General features: G+C 41.4%; 1 protein-coding gene across 1 annotated transcript in view; it reads right to left on the bottom strand.

Moving 5' to 3' along the window:
* Positions 1-7,461: 7,461 nt before the first annotated feature.
* Positions 7,462-21,326, bottom strand: part of LOC106810718 (probable cytosolic oligopeptidase A) — a 21,006-nt gene continuing 7,141 nt past the window's right edge. The window contains exons 2-18 of the mRNA XM_014814153.1: positions 16,452-16,618; positions 15,401-15,540; positions 15,099-15,167; positions 14,555-14,715; positions 14,180-14,284; positions 13,505-13,687; positions 13,123-13,224; positions 12,752-12,892; positions 12,344-12,440; positions 12,138-12,204; positions 11,861-11,944; positions 11,406-11,524; positions 10,435-10,639; positions 9,872-9,947; positions 9,028-9,175; positions 8,575-8,654; positions 7,462-8,023 (exon numbers count right to left, since the gene is read on the bottom strand). Of these exons, the coding sequence (XP_014669639.1) occupies positions 7,906-8,023; positions 8,575-8,654; positions 9,028-9,175; positions 9,872-9,947; positions 10,435-10,639; positions 11,406-11,524; positions 11,861-11,944; positions 12,138-12,204; positions 12,344-12,440; positions 12,752-12,892; positions 13,123-13,224; positions 13,505-13,687; positions 14,180-14,284; positions 14,555-14,715; positions 15,099-15,167; positions 15,401-15,540; positions 16,452-16,618 (2,062 nt within the window). The 3' untranslated portion in view covers positions 7,462-7,905. The remainder of the gene's footprint in view (positions 8,024-8,574; positions 8,655-9,027; positions 9,176-9,871; positions 9,948-10,434; positions 10,640-11,405; positions 11,525-11,860; positions 11,945-12,137; positions 12,205-12,343; positions 12,441-12,751; positions 12,893-13,122; positions 13,225-13,504; positions 13,688-14,179; positions 14,285-14,554; positions 14,716-15,098; positions 15,168-15,400; positions 15,541-16,451; positions 16,619-21,326) is intronic.

Below are 21,326 nucleotides of genomic sequence, written 5' to 3'. Positions count from 1 at the left end.
CGTTGCGTTTACGACATGATTTTTAATAGTACTATTTTTTACTGTATACCCTAACGGGACTTTTAACTATATTTATACATTAGATTTTAACTCGTCGTTCAAATGTTAAGTTTAAATGTTTTAAAGGTTCTTTATCCGAATAACTTAACATTCCATTGCGTTGGCACCAGAAGTCTTAATTACGTAATATACGTAGGGGCCTATGTGTATTTTGGCAAAACAATCGCGAGATTAAAAAACTGCTGCCGTTTCTCTCCTTTATAAAGACACACAGAGACAGAACTTTTAAATATAAAGAAGTTCAAAAATCTTAATTAGTATCTCTAGCATCTAAAATCCATGAACTAATTGCGTAATTCTTTCGTCTTACGCGAAAGCGCTAAAAGTTCTCGACTATACAGTTATCGGCATCTCATCCTACCGTAACAAATTCATCATTTCTCTATTATCCCCGTCCGCGTGTTTCGTAGCTATGGCTTGGTCGGGACCAGGCACTTCCGGTACGAGCGGACCATCCTGTTGAAGCGGCGGCGGCGCTGTCGTCGCTACTTTCACGTTCATTCCCACGTTCAGTCTGTCGAGTATGTGTGGTGAGAACAGCGACGCCAATATCCTGTTCGAATCTTTCGATAAGCGAGAGAACGAGAGCACTTTCTTCCTTTCTTCCTACAGAGATACACAATGGCGTTATACTATATTACATTATGTCTATTCAACAGATTTGATTTCATTTGTTCGCTTCGTCTCGCCAACCTCATTCGATTAGTCTGCATCTAGCTGGAGCAAGTACTTATTTACTTTGATGCAAATCGGTGATTAACGTGATCAGACACAGAAAAGGGGCTGCCTCCTTCTAAGAAAATCGGCGGCAAGAGCTGTTAAGAAAAGAGGTTAGTTAAAGCCGCTCACAATGAACGAGAGAGAGTCACGGGGGAACGAAGAGAATAACGGGGTTATATGTCAAATTGTCTTATATTCTCACCTATAACATGCAGCTACTATCCAATGCATCGAGAACTCAATCAAAAGTTTAGTTTCAAATTTGTTTCACCACACCTACGCAGTTATTATGTTGGGGCCGCCTCAGCTACGGAATTCCACTTTAACCGCTAATGTAACAATTTCACAAAAATCATTTTCGTATTCATCATCTGCGCATCTATACTACTCTGTCTATGATCTGCTTTGATTCACCTAATTATATATCTAATCTATATTTCAGTTCGTATGTATGCCCGGCCAAACCGCGAAGCGATCTGGATGCAATTTTCAGAGGGCGAATTCCTATACCCGGGGAGTGTTCCTAGACGAAAACAAATTTTACAAAGTTAAAAAGTTAAAAATTGATAAAAGTTTTATTCATCAATAGAATGCGTGTGCGAATAACAGATTTAACAGGATCACGTACGTGTGAATCCATGGATGCATACCCTTAACGGCGCAGTGGCGTATCGCTAGAACATCGTCTCCTACACCGGGATTCCGAATTCGTACGTCACCAGTGGGGAACTTATTTTTCCCTTTTTTTCAATTTCTCCCAATTTTTCATTTTTCCCCTTTACCTACCATCTTTGTTGTTATTATTTATTTTATTATTTTTAATCTTATTATTATTTTTAAGTTTTTTAATGTCTCTTTTATACTTTTGATTTACTATATTATTTTTTTAAGAAGAAGAGATAGAATAGATAGGTTTTTTGGGCAATTTCTTTTCCAACCCAGAAGCGGTCACCCACTGAGTAACGCACTGAATTTCCCCGGGGCAACGCCGGGTATCCGCTAATATATATATATATATATATAATATATATATATATATATATATATATATTTGATTTTTCCGTTGCTCTTTCTCTCTCTTCCTCTCTCTCGTCGTCTCTCTCTCTCTCATCTCTCAATCTCTCTCTCTCTCTTCTCTTTCTCTATCTCTCTCTTTCTCGCGCGCGCTGACTCTCTCGCCTTGTATGTCTCTATCCTCTATCTTCTTAGAAGCATATCTTTCATAACGTCTCTCAAGAAAGGCCCTGCCACTCACATCTCTCAGCGGAGACCCTGACACTAACAGACACTTACATCTCACAGACACTTACATCTCACAGACAGTTACATCTCACAGACAGTTACATCTCACAGACACTTACATCTCACAGACACTTACATCTCACAGACACTTAAACATCCACAGACACTTACATTCCACCAGACACTATACATTCAGCAAGACACTCTACATCTCACAGACACTTACATCTCACAGACACTTACATCCCACAGACACTTACATCTCACAAACACTTACATCCCACAGACACTTACATCTCACAGACACATACATCCCACAGACACTTACATCTAACAGACACTTACATCTCACAGACACTCTAACATCGCCACAGACCCTTGAGACATCTCACAGACACCTTAACATCTCAGAGACACTTAACCAATACTCACAGACACTTACATCTCACAGACACTTACATCTCACAGACACTTACATCTCACAGACACTTACATCTCACAGACACATACATCCCACAGACACTTACATCTAACAGACACTACATCTCTACAGAACACTAACATCGCTCCGCAGACCACCATAACACTCCCACAGACACTTAACATATAATCAGACACTACATCTCACAGACACCACTACAGAACACTTACATCTCACAGCCACATACATCCCACAGACACTTACATCTCGCAGACACATACATCCCACGGACACTTACATCTAACAGACACTTACATCTCACAGACACATACATCCCACAGACACTTACAGCTCACAAACACTTACGTCTCTCAGCAGCATGATGCTCGAGCGGTCGTTACTCGGTAGCATGGCGACATTTTGCCGCGGCGGCGATGACGTCACTGCGTCGGTGCTCTCCGACAGTTCTTCAGCGTCTAGCATGTCCAGTATACGCGGTGAGAACAGCGTCCGGTATACGCTGTTTACGTCGACTGACGGGAGATGCAAGGAAGCGGGCTTCTCACTCTGCTCCTGTATAGATGGATAGTTAACCGCCAAATCTTTCCCCTCTCCCACGCTCTCTATTCCTCTAGCCATCCTTTATCTATCTATCTATCTATCTATCTATCTATCTATCTATCTATCTATCTATCTATCTATCTATCTATCTATCTATCTATCTATCTATCTATCTATCTATCTATCTATCTATCCATCTCTCCATCTCTCCATCTCCATCCCATCCATCCATCCCATCCATCCCATCCATCCCATCCATTCCATCCATCCCATCCATCCATCCCAATCCCAGCCCATCCCATCCCATGGCATCCCATCCATCCCATTCCATCCCATCACATCCCATCCATCCCATCCCGATCCATCCATCCATCCCTCCATCCCATCCCATCAACCATCCAACCTCGCATGCCATTCCATCGCATCCATCCATCCATCCCATCCATCCATCCATCCATCCATCCTCCATCCATCCATCCATCCCATCCCATCCCATCCCATCCCCCATCCCTCCGGCATTCCCATCCCATCCCCATCCGCATCGTCGCATCCCATCCCATCTCCATCCCACCCACCCTCATCCCTCCCATTCCCAATCCCATCCCATCCCATCCCATCCATCCACATCCATCCCATCCCACTCCCAATCACCATCCATCCCATCCATCCCACTCCCATCCCATCCATCCCATCCCCATCCATATCCCATCCAGCCTATCTATCTAGCCTACTCTATGTAATCTATCAGCCGATTGATAGTATAGTATATATAATTATATTATATATATACTATATCCCTCTCTTTCTCTTTATGGCTGTGTCTCTCTTTCCCCCATTTTCTCTTCTCTCTCTCCCTCCTGATCTCTCTCTCTCTCTCTCTCTCTCTCTCGTTCGTTACTTCTCTCTCCTCCTGTCTCTCGTTTGCATCTGCTCTCCTTCCCCGCGCTTTACACATTTTTATCGCTCGTTGTTTGCGTACGTGCGTGCATGCATACGCTAGCAAGCACAAGACATCCAAAAACAATCGTACGCAGTGCACGTTTCATAGCGTACACTGGCCAGATCATGTTAAATAACGATAACACCAACGCGAAATAGAAGAGCGACTGATATGACATAGAAGCCGGCAAATAGCGACTCACCGGCAGATTACGTAGAATCTACCACGCTAAATAGCTACAACTATGAATGTAGATGCGTGTACTGTCGTACCATCGATGGCCGTATAAGTGCGTCGGCGATGCGGACCTGCGAGTGACGATGATGCTGACGATGATGTTGACGATGCTGGGCGAGCGGGATGCTTGCTGCCGTGCTTGGGCGTGCAGCGACACTCACCGCTGCCGTCATCATCACGGGTCCGACCATCAGCGTGAGGCAGCTCACGGCGACAAGCAGCACGACAGCCGCGTGATCACGCATCGTGCACACGAGCGACAGTGATTACGTGCAGATGAACGCCGCCGTGAGTTTCGATCCTTCTGCGATTTCTGTTGCTGCTGTTGCTGCTGCTGCTGGTGATGGTTGTGCGGTTGCTGCTCTTGGTGCTGCTAGTGCTGGTGGTGCTGCTACTGTTGTTGTTGTTGTTGCTGTCGTCGTTGTTGTTGTTGTTGTTGTTGTTGTTGTTGTTGTTGTTGTTGTTGTTGTTGTTGTTGTTGTTGTTGTTGTTGTTGTTGGTACTACTGCTCCTGCTGCGGCTAGTGGTGGCGGTGGTTCTGCTGCTGCTGCCGATGATGATAATGCTGCTACTGCTACTGCTACTGCTACTGCTGCTGCTGCTGCTGCTGCTGCTGCTACTGCTACTACGACTACTACTACTACTGCTGCTGCTGCTGTTGTTGCTGCTGCTGCTGCTGCTGCTGCTGCTGCTGCTACTGCTGCTACTGCTACTGCTGCTGCCGCTGCGACTACTATACCACCACCGCCACTACTACTACTACTACTACTACTACTACTACTACTACTACTACTACTACTACTACTACCACGACGACTGCTGCTGCTGCTGCTGCTGCTGCTGCTGCTGCTGCTGCTGCTGCTGCTGCTGCTGCTGAAGCTGATGATAAGGATTATGATGATAATACGGCTACTGCTGTGGCTACTGCTGCTGCTGTTATTGTTGGTGTTGTTGTTGTTGTTGCTGCTGTTGCTACAACTGCCGATAATGATGATGATGATAATGATGATGATGATGATGATGATGCTATTTGTGGTAGTGCTGTCGCGGACGTTGTTATTGCTGCTGATTCTGTTACATTTACTACTGTTGTTGTTGTTAACGTTGTTAGTGCGTTTGTTGCCGTTGTTTGTTGTTGTTGTTGTTGTTGTGGTTGCTGCTCTTGCTGTTGCTGCAACTGCTGTTCTTGCTGCTGGCTGTTGTTGCTGTTGCTGATGCCGCCGCTGTTGCTGCTGCTGCGGTTGCTGTTGCTGATGCCGCCGCCGCTATTACTGCTGCTGCCACCGCCGCCACTGTTACTTCTGCTGCCACCGCCGCTGCAGTTACTGTTGCTGCCGCTGCTGTTGTTGTAATTGCTGCTACTGTTACGGCTGTCACTGCTGCGCAGATATACACGTATAAGTTCGTGACGGAAATTGTAGTGCCGAGCTAATCGTGAGACGACGCACACATGGCGCGTGGCGCATTCAGTACGATTTCTTATCAATCTTCGTTGGCATTTCCATCAGCATCACACGTGCCGACGACTGCATCGCGCATGCATGCGCGACAGCCGATACGTGGGCCGGCCTCCCACGCCAAACCGTCCTTCTGCTGACGTCATCGCAGATATACTCTACCTAATGACAACGACAAACAATATTGCTTTGTATTTAACGTTGCGCGTCGCCGAATTTACTAAGTCTGGTTATTAAGTTAAGTGCGGTGCAATATCTTTGTTTGAGTTGCTATCAACTTGGTTCTCCAGGTACGCCGTGCACGCGTCACCATAGAAACGTACAAAGAGACCATGCGTGTAGTATATATATAGTTACTTCTGCGTATGCCTTCATTAACTAAGCACGACGTATCCGTTGTAGAAGGTTCCAGGTATCGTGTGCTCAAATATCTGTTTCACATGGTATACTTCCATTTTGCAAATAGCTTTTGAAATAATTGTCCCAATTGAGATTTGTTTGATAATATAAATTAAGCACGTGGAGCGCTTCAAATTTTTACCCCGGGTCAAATTGCTCCGTGGGAACGCGGCTATTAAATAAACGCGCCCCTGCAGCAACACTAAATAAACGGGCCCCTGCAGCAGCATTAAATAAACGGGATTCACTTTGCACCGACTTGTTGCACCTGACGCGTTACATTGCGTTACTATACATGCACCATGTCATGGTCGTATCAATATTCACCTCACACTGACTTGATACAGTGTGCAGACTATTTTCGATAGGTTAGATAGATAGATAGATAGATAGATAGATAGATAGATAGATGGCTAGATAGATGGATAAATAGATAGATAAATAAATAAATAGATTGATTGATAAATAGATAGATAGATAGATAGATAGATAGATGGATAAAATAGATAAATAGATTGATTGATAAATAGATAGATAGATAGATAGATAGATAGATAGATAGATAGATGTATTTTGGGGTATTTTTTTTAACCAAGTGGTCGCCAACCGAGCGCTTTATTTCCTGGGCAACGCCGGGTGTCCTGCTAGTATATATATATATATATATATATATATATATACAGGGTTGTAGCCAGGACAATTTTAGTGGCAGCTAATATCAGTGATTGCGAGCGTAGTGAGAGGAGCGAACGGAGCGCAGCGGTTCACGACCGGGGGTCCAGGCGAAGGGCCCATGGTGGGTCGCTTAATTGAATCAAATACTGTATCAAAGCTGTATATTTCGCGATGGTTTATGCGTTATAAGTTTATGCGAATTTCGCGAACGCTTCCCCGACGCGAAAATAACAACACGCGAATAATTCATAATTTAGCAACCGCGAAATTAACCACTCGCGAAATTGTCCGTTAAGTCTGAACTCGCGAAAATACCTGTACGCAAAAAATATGGCGTATACAGTAGTTGTTTTTTAAATTGATTCTAAGTGTATCAGTTGTGATTATTTGTAGATTGCTCACTATTTTGAAGGTAATTTTACACAAACTCCATCATTTTTGTGCCGGTCGGAAGGATGTTATTTAAAGCTGGGTGCTGGTCAGCCAACACCAGAGCCGGCTATTACTGACCGGCGCCAACCGGCGTAGCTACAATTAACGGTGTATATATATATATATATATATATATATTGACAATGACACACATAATTGCAGTATCCTATGAGAAGCCGGGAATACATGAACAAATACACAAACACAAACAACCACTATTGTCAGCTAAGACACGTGTTTGAAATTTATGGTTGAAAAAAATTGTGGCAATAATCGTCCTAATAATCAAGGTTACAATAACACCAAAGCAATAAAAATTCATATTATAATAATAACTTTATTTAAATCTATAATTTCTCGCTATTCGAGGAACTCTCAATGTATAGTTATTGTTAGACAACAACACCTTACACACAACAAACTTTATCAACTAAATAGTGGGTTGGACTGTTCTAGCGTCAACTTCTGAATCTGACAACCGACAAGTATCAACTAGTGCAGAATAACTCAGCAACCAGATCATGACTATAGCTATTGCTTAGCAGTAGCGGTAACATCTACAATTTTGCTTCATTGCTTGAATTTGACATAATTTGAACATTAATTTCTCTGTCTCTCTCTCTCTCTCTCTCTCCTCTCTCCTTCTCATGCTCTCGCTCCTTTCTTTGCTTCTCGCCTCCCATTCCCTCCCTCCTTTCCTCCTAGCACGAATAACAGTGCAGTGCATTACAGTCTGCAGCCCTGCGGCACAGCGGAGTGCCCTAGCTGAGCTCAAGTGTCTTCAGCAGGGCGTCTGGCGACGGATCTCTTCCACGGAATCTACGAAACACCTCGCCGGGATGGCAGCCGCCGCTGAGGTGCAGAAACGTGTCTCGGAACCTGCGCACGCGCAAGAGAGAGAGAGGCAAGACGTGAGACACAAATTGTGACACAGGGTCGGCCGTGTACTACACTGCAACATCGGCGTGACTGCTATCGGCTCCACTGCCTGCCACGGGCCTACATTTTCATAATCGGCAGCATTTAAAGACAGCGTTGTATTTCGGGTGATGATCTTTTAGATGGTGTCTTAATTAACTGCAGGGTATAGAGACGATGTGGGTGGAGACGTGCTCGCAATACACCACTATCCTAAAAACTACTACTACATATACCACATATGATATCACCAAGACTTAAATCGTACTAAATTACTAATAAAGGTAAAGATTAGCGATGGGTATTCGTTCCAGGGGCAGGGAATTGTCAAGTGAATTATTTCCAAGCCTTTCTATCTGTAAATTGATACTTGGTATATACATAAATATATAAATAAATAAATATATAACTGAATATGTGTGCGTTTGTGTGCGTGCGTGCGTGCGTGCGTGCGTGCGTGCGTGCATGTGTGCGTGCGTGCGTGCGTATACGTGTATATATGAATAATTCACCTTCGACCGACAGCTTGTACTTGAGCTCTGTTGTCTAGACCTGCCTCCTCAAATGCACTGAATACATCGGCTGACATCATCTATATGAAAATAATGACACACACTGTAAATTATGCGCCAAGTTATGCGTAACCTATATGGGAAATCAGGACCATTCTCGTAGCAGTATCAACTTCTGGCTACCAAGACGATTCATACAAACACTAACTACGATAAATCCAATTACAAATCCAAGGCAGCGTACATAGACATCTCTTCTGATCACTAGTATTCTGTGTTTATGCGTATACCTTTACATTTTACACTTTAATCTTGCATGCAATAAAAATTTGTTTACAGCTAGGGTTAGTTAGGTTGAATACACATTGATTTTCAAACCACACAGAATGATCAGTGGTGTCTCCACTAGACATATAGACAATAGACATGTACATACGTAGCATACACACGCACCTCTGACCATTTATAGGAGTAGTAGGCAGCCGGATATTCTCCTGCGAAGATTTGTGTGAAGGAGCAGAGATGCGCATCTTTCTTGTGCATCGTCAGCAGCATGTACTTGGCCCATGTCTCTCGCTGTGTTTCCAACCAGAAGTCTTTTCTAGCGAAAGTAGCAAAAACGAATATTATTAAAACCTTTACTTAAAAATCATGCCTAATGTTTCGACGCAAACGGTAGCCGATTTGTCTAGGGAAATTCCGACGACAGATTTCGACAGCGCGAGATGCTGCGGTTGTTTTAGGTGAACGTAAAAGTTACACTAATAGGTCTTGCTTCCAGTGTGTATGACAAATAAAGGTAGGGTGAATTAATTAACGATAGGACGAATATCAAGATGACAAAGAAAGTAGCGGCACAAAATCATACATTGACTAATACGCAACTAGCGTTGTGCGTGCATGAGCGTGCATCCGTTCATGTTGCGTTGTGCATGCATGATAGCCCACGTACGTATAGCTACGTAAACGAACACCATTCGACTTGCCCAAAGCTTGCACACTTCCCGACTACATAATAAAATGTGATTACTTTTCTTCGCATCATGAGCTGATTGTTTATTTGCCCTCGTGGTGGACTCCGTACAAAATCCCTCACGGGCGAGTAATTATTAATCCGACGCTATGCAGCTTCTAGAACGAGAAGTGCCTACTAACGGAAGTGCCTTCATTAGAACCATGAGCATATCTACACTGACGCCGTATGGGTACGTTCACATTAATATGCACGTGTGGTACAGGGGATGCACGTAGCGAAGATGGGCGGGTTCATCACATCCGACTACAAGCAGACGCTCACCTGGTGTATAATTCGATATCGACAGCGCTCAGGTAGAGCTGATACATCATGTCATGTCCGGCCATGTGCCTCCTGGCTGGAAAAATGTATCGCATAACGTGATGAGTTATACACGCGCTCATGTTACGCGTGCACAAAGTGCTCGGTGAATTTGGCTGTTTACTACTGGACAACATACAAATGGACAAAGCTGTATATGTGATATTCATCAAGGTTCAGCCAACAGCACTTTCTCTCATACAATTAAGTCCATGTAATGAAACCCCTAGTCTGCCTTGAGCAAAATAGCAATGTTAGATGGTTGATTATAATGGCCCCAGCACAAGGCTACTAACAATAATTACGCGAAAGCATACAAGCATGGAGAGCCAATTATAACTGAGAAATAAATTGGTCACTCGTAAAAAAATTGTTACATTCGATAACATTCTATGTGAACACGCATTGCAGTTGCCGAACAAACACGAAACAGAATCGTGAATATGAAGAAATCAGTATTAATGTATAGCAAAAAGTATACGTATCACTAGTTAATATTACACATTTTGTATAATGATAAATACCTCGAATGAGATTTTTCAGCATCTCATCTGGTAGCGTAGCTCCAGTGTCAACGTGACAGCTGATATACCCCATAGTGGTCTTGTCATACAACCAGTTCTCCATGAATGTTGAGCATATTTCCACTGCATCCCATTCTACGTTAGCGAGTCCAGCCACGTCGCTATATGGCATGCCAGTCAGTAAATGCTGCAGCGCGTGACCAAACTGAGAATGGATAACATTACAAGGTGGATGAAGCCAAACTACTTTCACGTAGGCTAATATGGCCACCACGCAACTTAATGTTATTAACGTCAAAGAAAAAACCTGAATTACAAACATAATGTTTATACTGTGTTTGTCACCACGTTTTCACAAGATTTTCTTCTTATATAAATAAATGTTATGGCACTGCATATATCAGGTTAGTGGAAGTCCATGCACATGTGCAAGATTGTGTTTAGGTCTCTAGGTGGGCAGGTATGTGGGTGTGTGCATTCGTATTTGCATGTGTATGTGCGTGTGTGCAGCATGTGAGGGTGTTTGGATGAAAGGAAATCCTGACTCCATCAATTTGTGATGGTGTGTAACATTCATCTGTGTAAGAAGTAATTACATGTGCTGGGTATTGAATTCTACCTCTCATACTGCCTGGGGTACTGCAAGCTGAGAAAATATCTAATTATTGCTAGTGCTACATACGAGCTCATGCTAAACCAGGTTGGGGTTTTACAACTAGTGCTGCTCACACTTAATAAAGTCCACATGTGGTAGAGGCTGCACTTGATCAAATCAACACGATATCGCATATATGCTATATATAGCCCATATAAATATAGTAAACATGCCACGTTTCATACTACACTCTAACAAAATGCACTTAATTATAATTAAGTAGCCCCCCCTCTCCATGTATATGGGAGTGTGACTAATCCGTGTGTTGAGGCCCGTATTTTTTTATATATTAAAATTCATCTCCAATTTGACTTACCTCATGAAACAGCGTTTTCACTTCAGAGAAAGACATTAGTGCAGGTTGACCCAGTACTGGAGGAGCCACATTGCAGTTCAGATAGGCCAATGGAAACGCACTGCAAACATCACTGCGACCTGGGTAGGAAACAAGTGATAACTGATAATGCCAAGCGAGCCACAACACGTATGTCACACTATTCGAAACTTCAAATGTAACCTAAAACTTCGAAACCTAAATGCACTATTCAATCGAATATACATGGCCAATGTCCAACACACTTAGAAAGCAATTCGAAAATGAGAAAATGTTTATATCTCTTTAGGAAGGCATCATGCACTTTTCCAGGCCCCATGCATGCATGTCTTCTTCTGTAAACATGTAGCCACACATCAGGTAATCTACAGCTTGCATAGTGATACTAGTCATTTCAGTAATTTTGAATACACATAAAGGCAACTACATATGCTCACTTCTACCAGACTCTACCCAAGCTCCAGCCATCTTCTCTAAAGGCCTGGAATATGGATCCAAGTATAGGGATGATAAGTGCGTACCTGTAAAACATGATAAAAATTTCAGTTTTTATCTTTGTTGAGATATTATGAATACATCACTGCATTTTACCATCAACATATAACATATCTCCACTCGCAACATTTTTTCATAATACACCAGTCTTAAACTCTTACGAACAAATTTTAAAGTGAGCATACTTTTCTATGCATACCGACAGTTACTTGGACTTACCATCTTCATCATAGACATTAAAGAAGCGCACGCTACTATCCCAAACTTCAGCAGCACCATCCGCTTGCTAAAAAAAAGTTTAAAAAAAAGAAAGTTTATTCACACGTTTCGCATATCACATAAATACACACGAGTTAATTCACATGTGGTGCATATATACAAACCTGATAGCGTTAGGATTAGAAGGGAAAAATGCAATGACGTGCCTTAACCGTAATGCCAAAAAGTTCTCCGCACAGCTTGAAAAGTCCATTCAATACATGCTCCATCGGAAAGTACTGCATCAGCTCAGCATCGTTTATCCTGAAACGTATATTTATTTTTTATTTATTTATTTATTTATTTAAAGACGGTACATTGGTAACAGATATGGCAACATGAGCTTGCGAGCTCCTCACCGTCCATGAGTTATATGTGTTACTGACAAGGATTTGCAAAACGTGAAAATTAGTAGAGGAAACGGAGTAACATCGTTAACATATATGTATTTATATATATATATATGTGACTAATTTTCATTAAACCATTTCCATTTTGCCGAAGTGAGCGAATCATAGCATTTAGAATTATTGGTTTACTATCGCAGCAAGACCATGACAACAGCGTTCGCTTACTGGAACAGCGAGTGCTTCTGCTTGCGCCGCCAGTACGGCACGTCCCACGCCTCGAGCGTCCCATCGAAACCTCGCTCGTTCGCAAACTCCTGCAGGCTGCTCAGCTCATTTGCAGCCATGCCCTCGCTGTGCACCTTCAAACTTCACGCGTCGGAAACAAAGATCGGCAAGTTGCAAATTACAAGACACGGATATTAAAAACGCTCCGTCTCTGTCAGTTAATCAGGGAATTTTGTAAATTATTGACACTGTTATCTATTTTTGAGCCCAAAAAGTTCAATGCGCTGCACAACTCAGTAGAAATACTAATGCGGCCTCAGGCTGTCACAGTTGATTAGTGACTTAAATTACTTTGGTATACGATCCATTACCTTGCTATCATAGAGAGAACATTTTCAACACTGCCAGCCATCTTCGTTGCCATTGACATCTGAGCATAGTCATCAAACCCAACTAACTTGGCTTGGTCTCTCCTGCGAAAAGAAATAACGTTCTTCTAAATGTTTTTAAATGTTTATATAAAAGAATGAGCAACTGTATAGCATTAATAAAACCAAGCAGCAGCAGCTAAGCACTAAAAAGACATGCATGCATGGTTGCTCACATTAGATAATTACATTCATTAACAGTTATTCAGATTAAAATCTTAATTCTGGTAATTCTCTATTAAAAACCAAATGATAATCTACCTCTTGCAATTGAAACAGATAGTGAAGCAGACTAGATAGAAAGTGAAAAGCGATCTTCACTTACTTTTGGAAGCGGATCTCTTGAATCGTTGCACTGTTGTTAATTTGTTGATCCTGTGAGGAGGCACGCATCTGGTTGGCGAACCAGACATTCTCTCGGACATCTCTATTGCTGCAGTACTCCATGACTGGCAGATATACTGTTGGCTGCAGTGTGACAACCCATGGTCCCCTCTCTGGCTTCGTGCTGTTAAAGGAGAAATTTGGTAAGGCATATTCGAGTTCTAACTTGATCATTTTAGCTGGTTCCAAGACAGTTTATACTGTGTAATAGAACCGGATAATGCTTTGTCAATTCGTATGACATAGTGTATACATTAAAGTTCCAAGAATTTAAACTGTAATAAGCTGCACCAAGAATGCATTACAGTAACAAAGTTTAATTTATTATAGCCTGATGCTATAAATGATACAATGAGAATGATCAAGAACCAGTATCTACCTTTAATATCTTTCAGTATACATCACATCATTTTTTTTTAATAACCAACCTCCCTAACTATATAAAACAAACATTTGTGTCTACTGTGTTCAGCACGTTTTTAGTGAACAATTCACCTTGATTCATCATGCCTATCCCTACCCTAGAAACGGCTCGTGCTCTTAATCATGTAATTAGCCACCTAAATTAGTTTCCCATTACACGCTGCCCTTCAAGTAGGCACTGCTAGAATCCTACCTGTCTGCTGCAATATATCGTAGCAAGGATTGGGGCATATCTATGATGTCCTCTCTGTCGTACAGAATTTGTTTAAACCTGTTTGTTGCTGTCTGCACACAAGTCCTGTAACATGTATTAACGTTATAGTGGGTTAACATGAGCTTGGCTTGTATGAGTAGAGCAATTCCGGAACAATCACAATTTTCACAAAAGTAGTGATTAGGATTTCCTCGACATACGAATAACCAGAACCGATTAATTTTGTATCGTAACATGTAACATGTAACAGAAACATGTAATAGTAATGTAGTATAAAAATTTTCATTCAATGTAGAAACAGGTGCAACTGCAAAAGGCTATCTACAGCTAAGCGCCGGAATTTTCCATCGGCACCTGAATCTCTCCTTCTGTTCACCGAGCTTGTGCAATACATTGTTCATGTAATATTGATCGTATCCAGTGAGTTCAACACCATTCAGTTTTGACTCCAGTATGTACTTCTGCACAACTCTGTCCTGCGCTTCACTTAGGTTTGCTTTATCGGCACTCAGCTCCTAAAAGCAGAGTGAATTTGTCTCCACAGTCTCATCCATAATTGTACTATGTTCCACCATGTTCAGAATTATTATCACATCTATCATTGTTATAAAAGCACATATGGCGGTTACAGGAATATCTTACATTCATCATGTTCATGGCTAGTAATGGAAAGCAATGAATCACCAACCATGTTACATAAACATAATGGCATATATGACTGTGGCTAATTAGCCTGATATATTTTCCAACGTGGCTAAAAAAATTCACACACCATTTAGAATAGAGGTAACATTTGAGCAAATCACAATCACGTGAATACACGCACTATTATAGCGAGATAATAGTAAACACACAGCTTTAATGCTCTAACTGCACTGCATCTAATTACTTGACTGACCTTGACTGCATTATAGATAGGTACGCTCTGAAACCGCTTCACCCTAGCCTTCAATATGAGGGGGTGGACCTGCACAACAGATGACAGCATGAACAAGATGAGTGATTACACACGTGAAAAGTCAAAATGTTGATAAGTTTTATAATATCGTGAAGACAAATATTATAATCAGAAATTAGAATCACTCATGCGAATCATATCTCTACCTATAATTAATGCTAAATTCTCTAAAGTTATGATAAATCTCTTTTTTATTTTTATTTTAGGAATGTTAGTAAAGCATTACATTATTATTAACTTACAAGTTTCATAGCATTTGTCATATCCTCACTGTTCTTGACATAGTTTAGGTTCTTGAAAGTATTCCAACAGTAAGAAATTGGAAATGACAGCTTTTCTATTGGCTCAATCACATTTTCAAATGTCTTTGGGATATTTGGATCTGAAAAATCACAAATTATGTTTCTATTAGGTTGAATGAAACAATGGTTAACAATCTAAATTTTATGCATCATTTTTTTTCTACAATTCAATTTGGAAATCAATGAAAGTGTCAATGACACTGTAGCTCACCACAAAAAAGACACAAATGAGTAAGAAGATGTCAGTTTTAATTGAGCAACCATCGACGTACATTATAGAAACGATTGCCATCTGTATATCGCAATAATTTATAAACCAAAATGAATCACAATTTGTGACCGTAGATGGCGCTATACCCGCTTTGTAGCGATGGCATTTGAAATAAATAGGTTATGCTGCGTTCCGACATGTTTTGTAAAACTTTACTCTAATATAGACGTTTTATCGGCAGGGTGGAGAGGAAATACCAATTTTGCATTAAAGATATTGTCAATGAAATCTTGTAAAACAATCCAGACGAGTGTCACACCACAGACTGTTTGTTATCTGCGTTATATGCTATATAATTGCCAACCCCTACCTAACTTACATTTTTTTTTTAAATATCAAAACCCCTAGCCCTTATTCATTCACATACCAAAAATGAACAAAATCCGTTGAACCTGAACTGACTAATGGCAATTCCCATTTTTGCCAAAAAAATCGACGCGGCTCGAAAGTACGCCGACTGGCGTGCTCCAAAATAGGACGTTTAATATGGGAGCATAGCAGTAACAACTACACCCAATTTCAAACATGTGGGTCAAACGGTTCCTGAGTTATCGTTGACCGAAGCCAAATGTTGACGAACGGACGGACGGACGTACGGCGGACGACGACCCATGGCAATAGCTCAGCTTGACGATGTCAAGGTGAGCTAAAATGAAAAGAATAGTTAAGAATACATAGATTTGAATAAATAATTTGACATTTTAAATGAACTGATTATACCTGAGAGCTTCTCCTCCAATCTACTTATTCCTGATTCAAATTCAATTACTCGTTTTGCGATTCCTGTAACAGCATGCTTCTTCACATCGATAGATTTATATGCTGGGTAGCCATCCACTCGCATGAGTGGGTTGGTCTCTGGTGTATCATCCGGAATTTCAGGTAAGCTGGGAAAATAAAGTAGGAATAGGTTTTAATGTCAGTCAGAACTACTTTCTTCAATCTTCATTGAGAATATGTAATGAGAATGTAGAGAATTATAAACTCAATTCGTGGACACTGTTTTAAAAATGTGCCAATGTTAAAGAGACTAACATATCGCTTTCACGCCGATATGTATAGCTTATGTAGCGGTGATAGGAGAGGCAAATTTTTGAAACAGTGCCAGCAGCTACTATAGGCAGCACCATGAAGTAACCATTACAGGGTGCTAAATTAACGTGAGTCCGGAGTCAAATAGTTCCCGATTTACTGTCGGACTCCCTGATTTGACATATGCAGGAGTCCGTGTGACTCCCTGAAAATTCTGCCAGATGTACTAGCTAGTTCGTTCCGGAGCACGACCTCGCGGAATTACCGTATTTTTTCAGCCAATGTCCAAAAAAAATATGGCAGACGTGCAACTGCATGAATCTTAAAAATAAGCACGTGTGTTATTGTTAATATCTTTAGTTTTGAACTTCAGACTGCGGACTCCCTCTTTTTGAGCGTAGGGAGTCCATTCGACTCCCGTGTTCAAAAGTTAATTTCTACCCCTGCATTATAACTATGACGTGATCAAAAATTAAAACAGAAATTGCACGCATATAGCACCATGAATGAACAAACACGTGGTTGGTATATGTCAGTGTGTTAACAGGTTAAGCTGCATGCAAAATTTGTGTATGTGCTGTGGCTGCATACAATTGTGAGCCGAGAGAGCATCAAGTATGAAGCGGAATAATACTGGATTTATTTGGATACATTGTAGGAGTTCACGAATGACTATAGGTCTTGAAACTAGATTGAAACAAATGCAAGTTATGAGCTCTTCACACCAATAAATGTAGTACTAGTTTTGCACTGATGAAACTGAAACTGAAAGTTACTGTAAAGACGGTTTCACATATTTATCAAGTTAGTTAATTACTATGATAACATTACATGCATAGAAATGGATGAGCACAGCAACAGAAAGGGAGTGAGAAGATGAGAGAGATGAGACAGGCGTCCTGAGCATATTAATCAATACTAAACGCCATGGTTCAATGATGTATTTGATGGGTAACATCTCAGTTGGCCTACACCCATTTTGCCTACGTCCCATTTTGTCTACTCTCAGAATCGGCAATATTCCCATTTCGCCTACTCCCATTGTACTCCCATTGTATGTTCCAATTTTGTGTCTCCATTTTTGTCAAGTTGTGTTCTCATTATTTGTACTACCTGTTTTCTTCTGGTTCCTGTAGTCCCTTGGTTCCCAACCGGGGGTACTAGTACCCCATAGGGGTACCAGCGAACACCACAGGGGGTACCTGGGAAGCCTCTTAGACAATATAAAACAAGTGCCGCATAGCGACAGCGCTCATCTAACGTCTACTGCGGTGACTCTGTGGTGCTCCGCTTCTAAGACCGTCACTAAGACGAAAATTTACCTGAAGCCCAGAAATTTAATTACGCCCATTATCCTCCAGCCGTCCGGGAAAGCCCGAAAAACCAATCCACTTCTGCTACAGCTGTCATTACTGTATTCCATGTTACATTCATGTACAATCTGCTAGTGATGCCAATTGAAACAAAACGCTTGTAAATGTTAAATCGTTGAAAAAACGTGCCTGACCAATGGCTCGCTGTGCTCTGACGTCAAACCAGTTTTCAACGATGGGTTAATCAATCGGTTCTAGACACCCACCGCTACAACAGAAGACACACTCAAGGATGAATTGCCCATGCCAACATTGACTTTTATATAATCTGTATTCAAAGAATCCAAACATTTAGTGTAGCGAGCCAATATTATATAGGAAGGCTTACACGCTAAATTTAACCAATGAGGCAATTTGAAATTTGAATGAGCCAGGGAGAAACGGACGTGATTCATATGAGATTTCGAGCACTATTTAAACATAACATACACTTTTCCATTGTATTTAAACAAAACAGATTATGATTGATTGTGATCGTCTGTTCAGGAATGAGCCGAAGTTACGCGGCGTGGGTACAATGAACCACCTAAAACCAGATGCTGGAGTCAAGCTGCACAACATAGATCGCCATTGGTCTCCTCGGTAAAATTTTCTGCCACGTTTAATTCTAACTTTTAACGGTCGCCAACTTTCCAATCCACTTCTCGGAACAGGCGTTACTATTCTCATTATTAGCAATTTACGCTTGAGCGTGTGCGAAATATTGGTGGATCGATTAGTTTTAAATAGTCTATCTGTTAAAATATGGAACAAGGGGAAATAATCATAATCATTCACAAAATACAACAACAGGACGATTTACTCATATTTTGATCTGTCGCAGTATGGCTGCACACTAGCATATCTTATACAATTAAAGAGCTATAATAGAGGGTAATTTCATCACATCAACTGTTCAAGTATCGAAATAGACTGGTTCTTACCAGTCTGGTTTATTAGATATGACGAGCACAGCAACAAGCCCGATGCGTGTCCCGAGCCTCACGGCGATAAATGCATACTATGTGGAAAAATAGAAAAACGCCGCAGTTTGAACTACTTGGAATAAATGAATACATCAAGAGCTTCCACGACTTCTAAAAAAATTTCTCGAATTGGAATAATTTGCAGGGGAGATAAAATATTTTCTTCTTCGCACAAAAGGGAGAACAATTCATAATTTCCTTCTGATGAAAGCGAGAGGATATGCATCGGGAATCGAATTACATGGCGGGTCCAATGGGGCAAAGTGGGTGAGGTCAAGCTGTTGTCAATAGAGGGAGAATATTTTCCCCCTATAGGAGGACAATACGGAATTGGCGACGCACACAAGGAAGGGAATACCTTCAACCGGCTCTCGACCTTAAAACGCTCTTTCATTAATATTCGATGTAAGTAAGTGAGGATGGAGAAGGAAACCGCAGATCACAAGCGCGAAATAAGGAGGACAAAAGGTAAAAGGGCAAGTGGGGGAAAGGTCAGATCATCAGACATATTTCTGAAGTCATGGTCTAAACGGACCGAGTGCAAAAACATTTTTTTTGGTTCAGCGCCTGACTCTAAATCCGTTTTATTATCACTAAGAATTATTTGAAAGGACCAATGAAATCCACTTTAAACCTGGTCTGACGTGGGTTAGCCGGGAGGAGCACAAAACTAAGAGGTACGGTTCTAGCGAAGAGTAAGGTTTGTCTGATAACCGTTTGACCACCTCCAAAGAGGAGGGTTAAAACATAGAACTTGTTGACTGGAGTGATATACAAAGGACTGAACTGCTTTTGCTATTTAGAGGCCCCTCTACCCGCCCCTAATCCCCCAAACCCGCTCCCCTCTCCTCGTCTTTTCCCCCTCCCACCCTTCCCCACCCTCTCCCCACCACCACCGACTACGAACTCGCAGCGGATCGAAAGCGCATATATTCAGGAATAACACCTGATAAATCAATAAGCAAAGTCATAGGTTGTTAAAAAAGTTAACACACAGCTGTCATTTTATTACCGTGTACTAACCACTAGTATAGCAAAGCCTATAATAGATTTTGATCAGCACCTGTATTAGTAAGTGATAATCATAATGCTCGGTGCGCGAACGCAGTGGCAGGAGGGGCGCACTTGAGTTCGGTTGGCCAGTGAAAGTTTTATCAGAAAAGAATAACCTGCTCACAGTACACCCCGCCACGTACAGTTGAGCGCGTGTCGCTCTGGCGGCACTTGTTGCGGTACACTATTTGTGCTTAACATGTGGCCAAACATGTTTTTTAATCGCTCAACAATCTCTCTCTGGTGAATCTGATCGAAAATAAATAAAAACAAAATATCTTATTTACATAAAAATTCAAAATTTGTGTGGTCGAACATAATTAGGGTGCTCGGAAATTTCATGAGAAAAAATTTTTTTGTGGGCTTGAAGCCATAGAGATAGTTATTTCCTCATAAATAAAAAGACAGTGATTAATTGAATAAATATCGTTAGTTTCTCTATCCAGAGATAATGGAAGCGATTGACGCACATTTACACAGATGTCTAAAGCAATAAACTGGGTGCTCGTTGGGGGTACACTTCTTCATTAGAGCAATATCGCCCGTCTTGCAGGTGGAATAAATATTTTCCGGTTTCGGCCTCCGGGGAGTAATCCTTAAAGGGATATAAAGAACGTTGCTAGTGATTCTCCCTCTATCCAGGATTCATACTTTAGCTTTGGGCAGTGCCATCAGATATCACTATGTAGGCCTACTTAACTGTACCTAGGGATAAAAGTCGCTCACATATATAAAACACTCGCGGGAACCCACGCAGCAGGTATTTTGTTGCTCTACCAGATTAGCACTAATTCGGGTAATTTTGTTTTTTTCATACATTAATTACACATTGAACACGTCTGCACCAGAAATTTGAAATACGGGCGCCATGACAACCTCCGCGCCCGACCCGTCTGCGACCCCCTTCGCTAGGGTCCTGAAGAAATGTTGGAGAGACCCGGTATGGATATAAGACTGACCACATGGCCGTGGCCGTTGCTAGTCATTTTTGCAAGACGGCGTACCAGACCGAGGGCTAATCACAGAAAAGTGCAATTATCATTTATATACTAAAATGTTATTTAAAGACGGATCCGAAACGAATTATTCATTTTAGGGCAAATTTATCCATATTTATAACTTGAAACTATATGTCGTTTAAATAAGATATTACAATCCTTTTGCTTTTAAAT

Source organism: Priapulus caudatus, unplaced genomic scaffold (assembly GCF_000485595.1).
Source record: "Priapulus caudatus unplaced genomic scaffold, Priapulus_caudatus-5.0.1 Scaffold467, whole genome shotgun sequence".
NCBI classification, from domain to species: Eukaryota; Metazoa; Priapulida; class Priapulimorpha; order Priapulimorphida; family Priapulidae; genus Priapulus; species Priapulus caudatus.
This window is presented reverse-complemented; position numbering and strand designations above follow the sequence as displayed.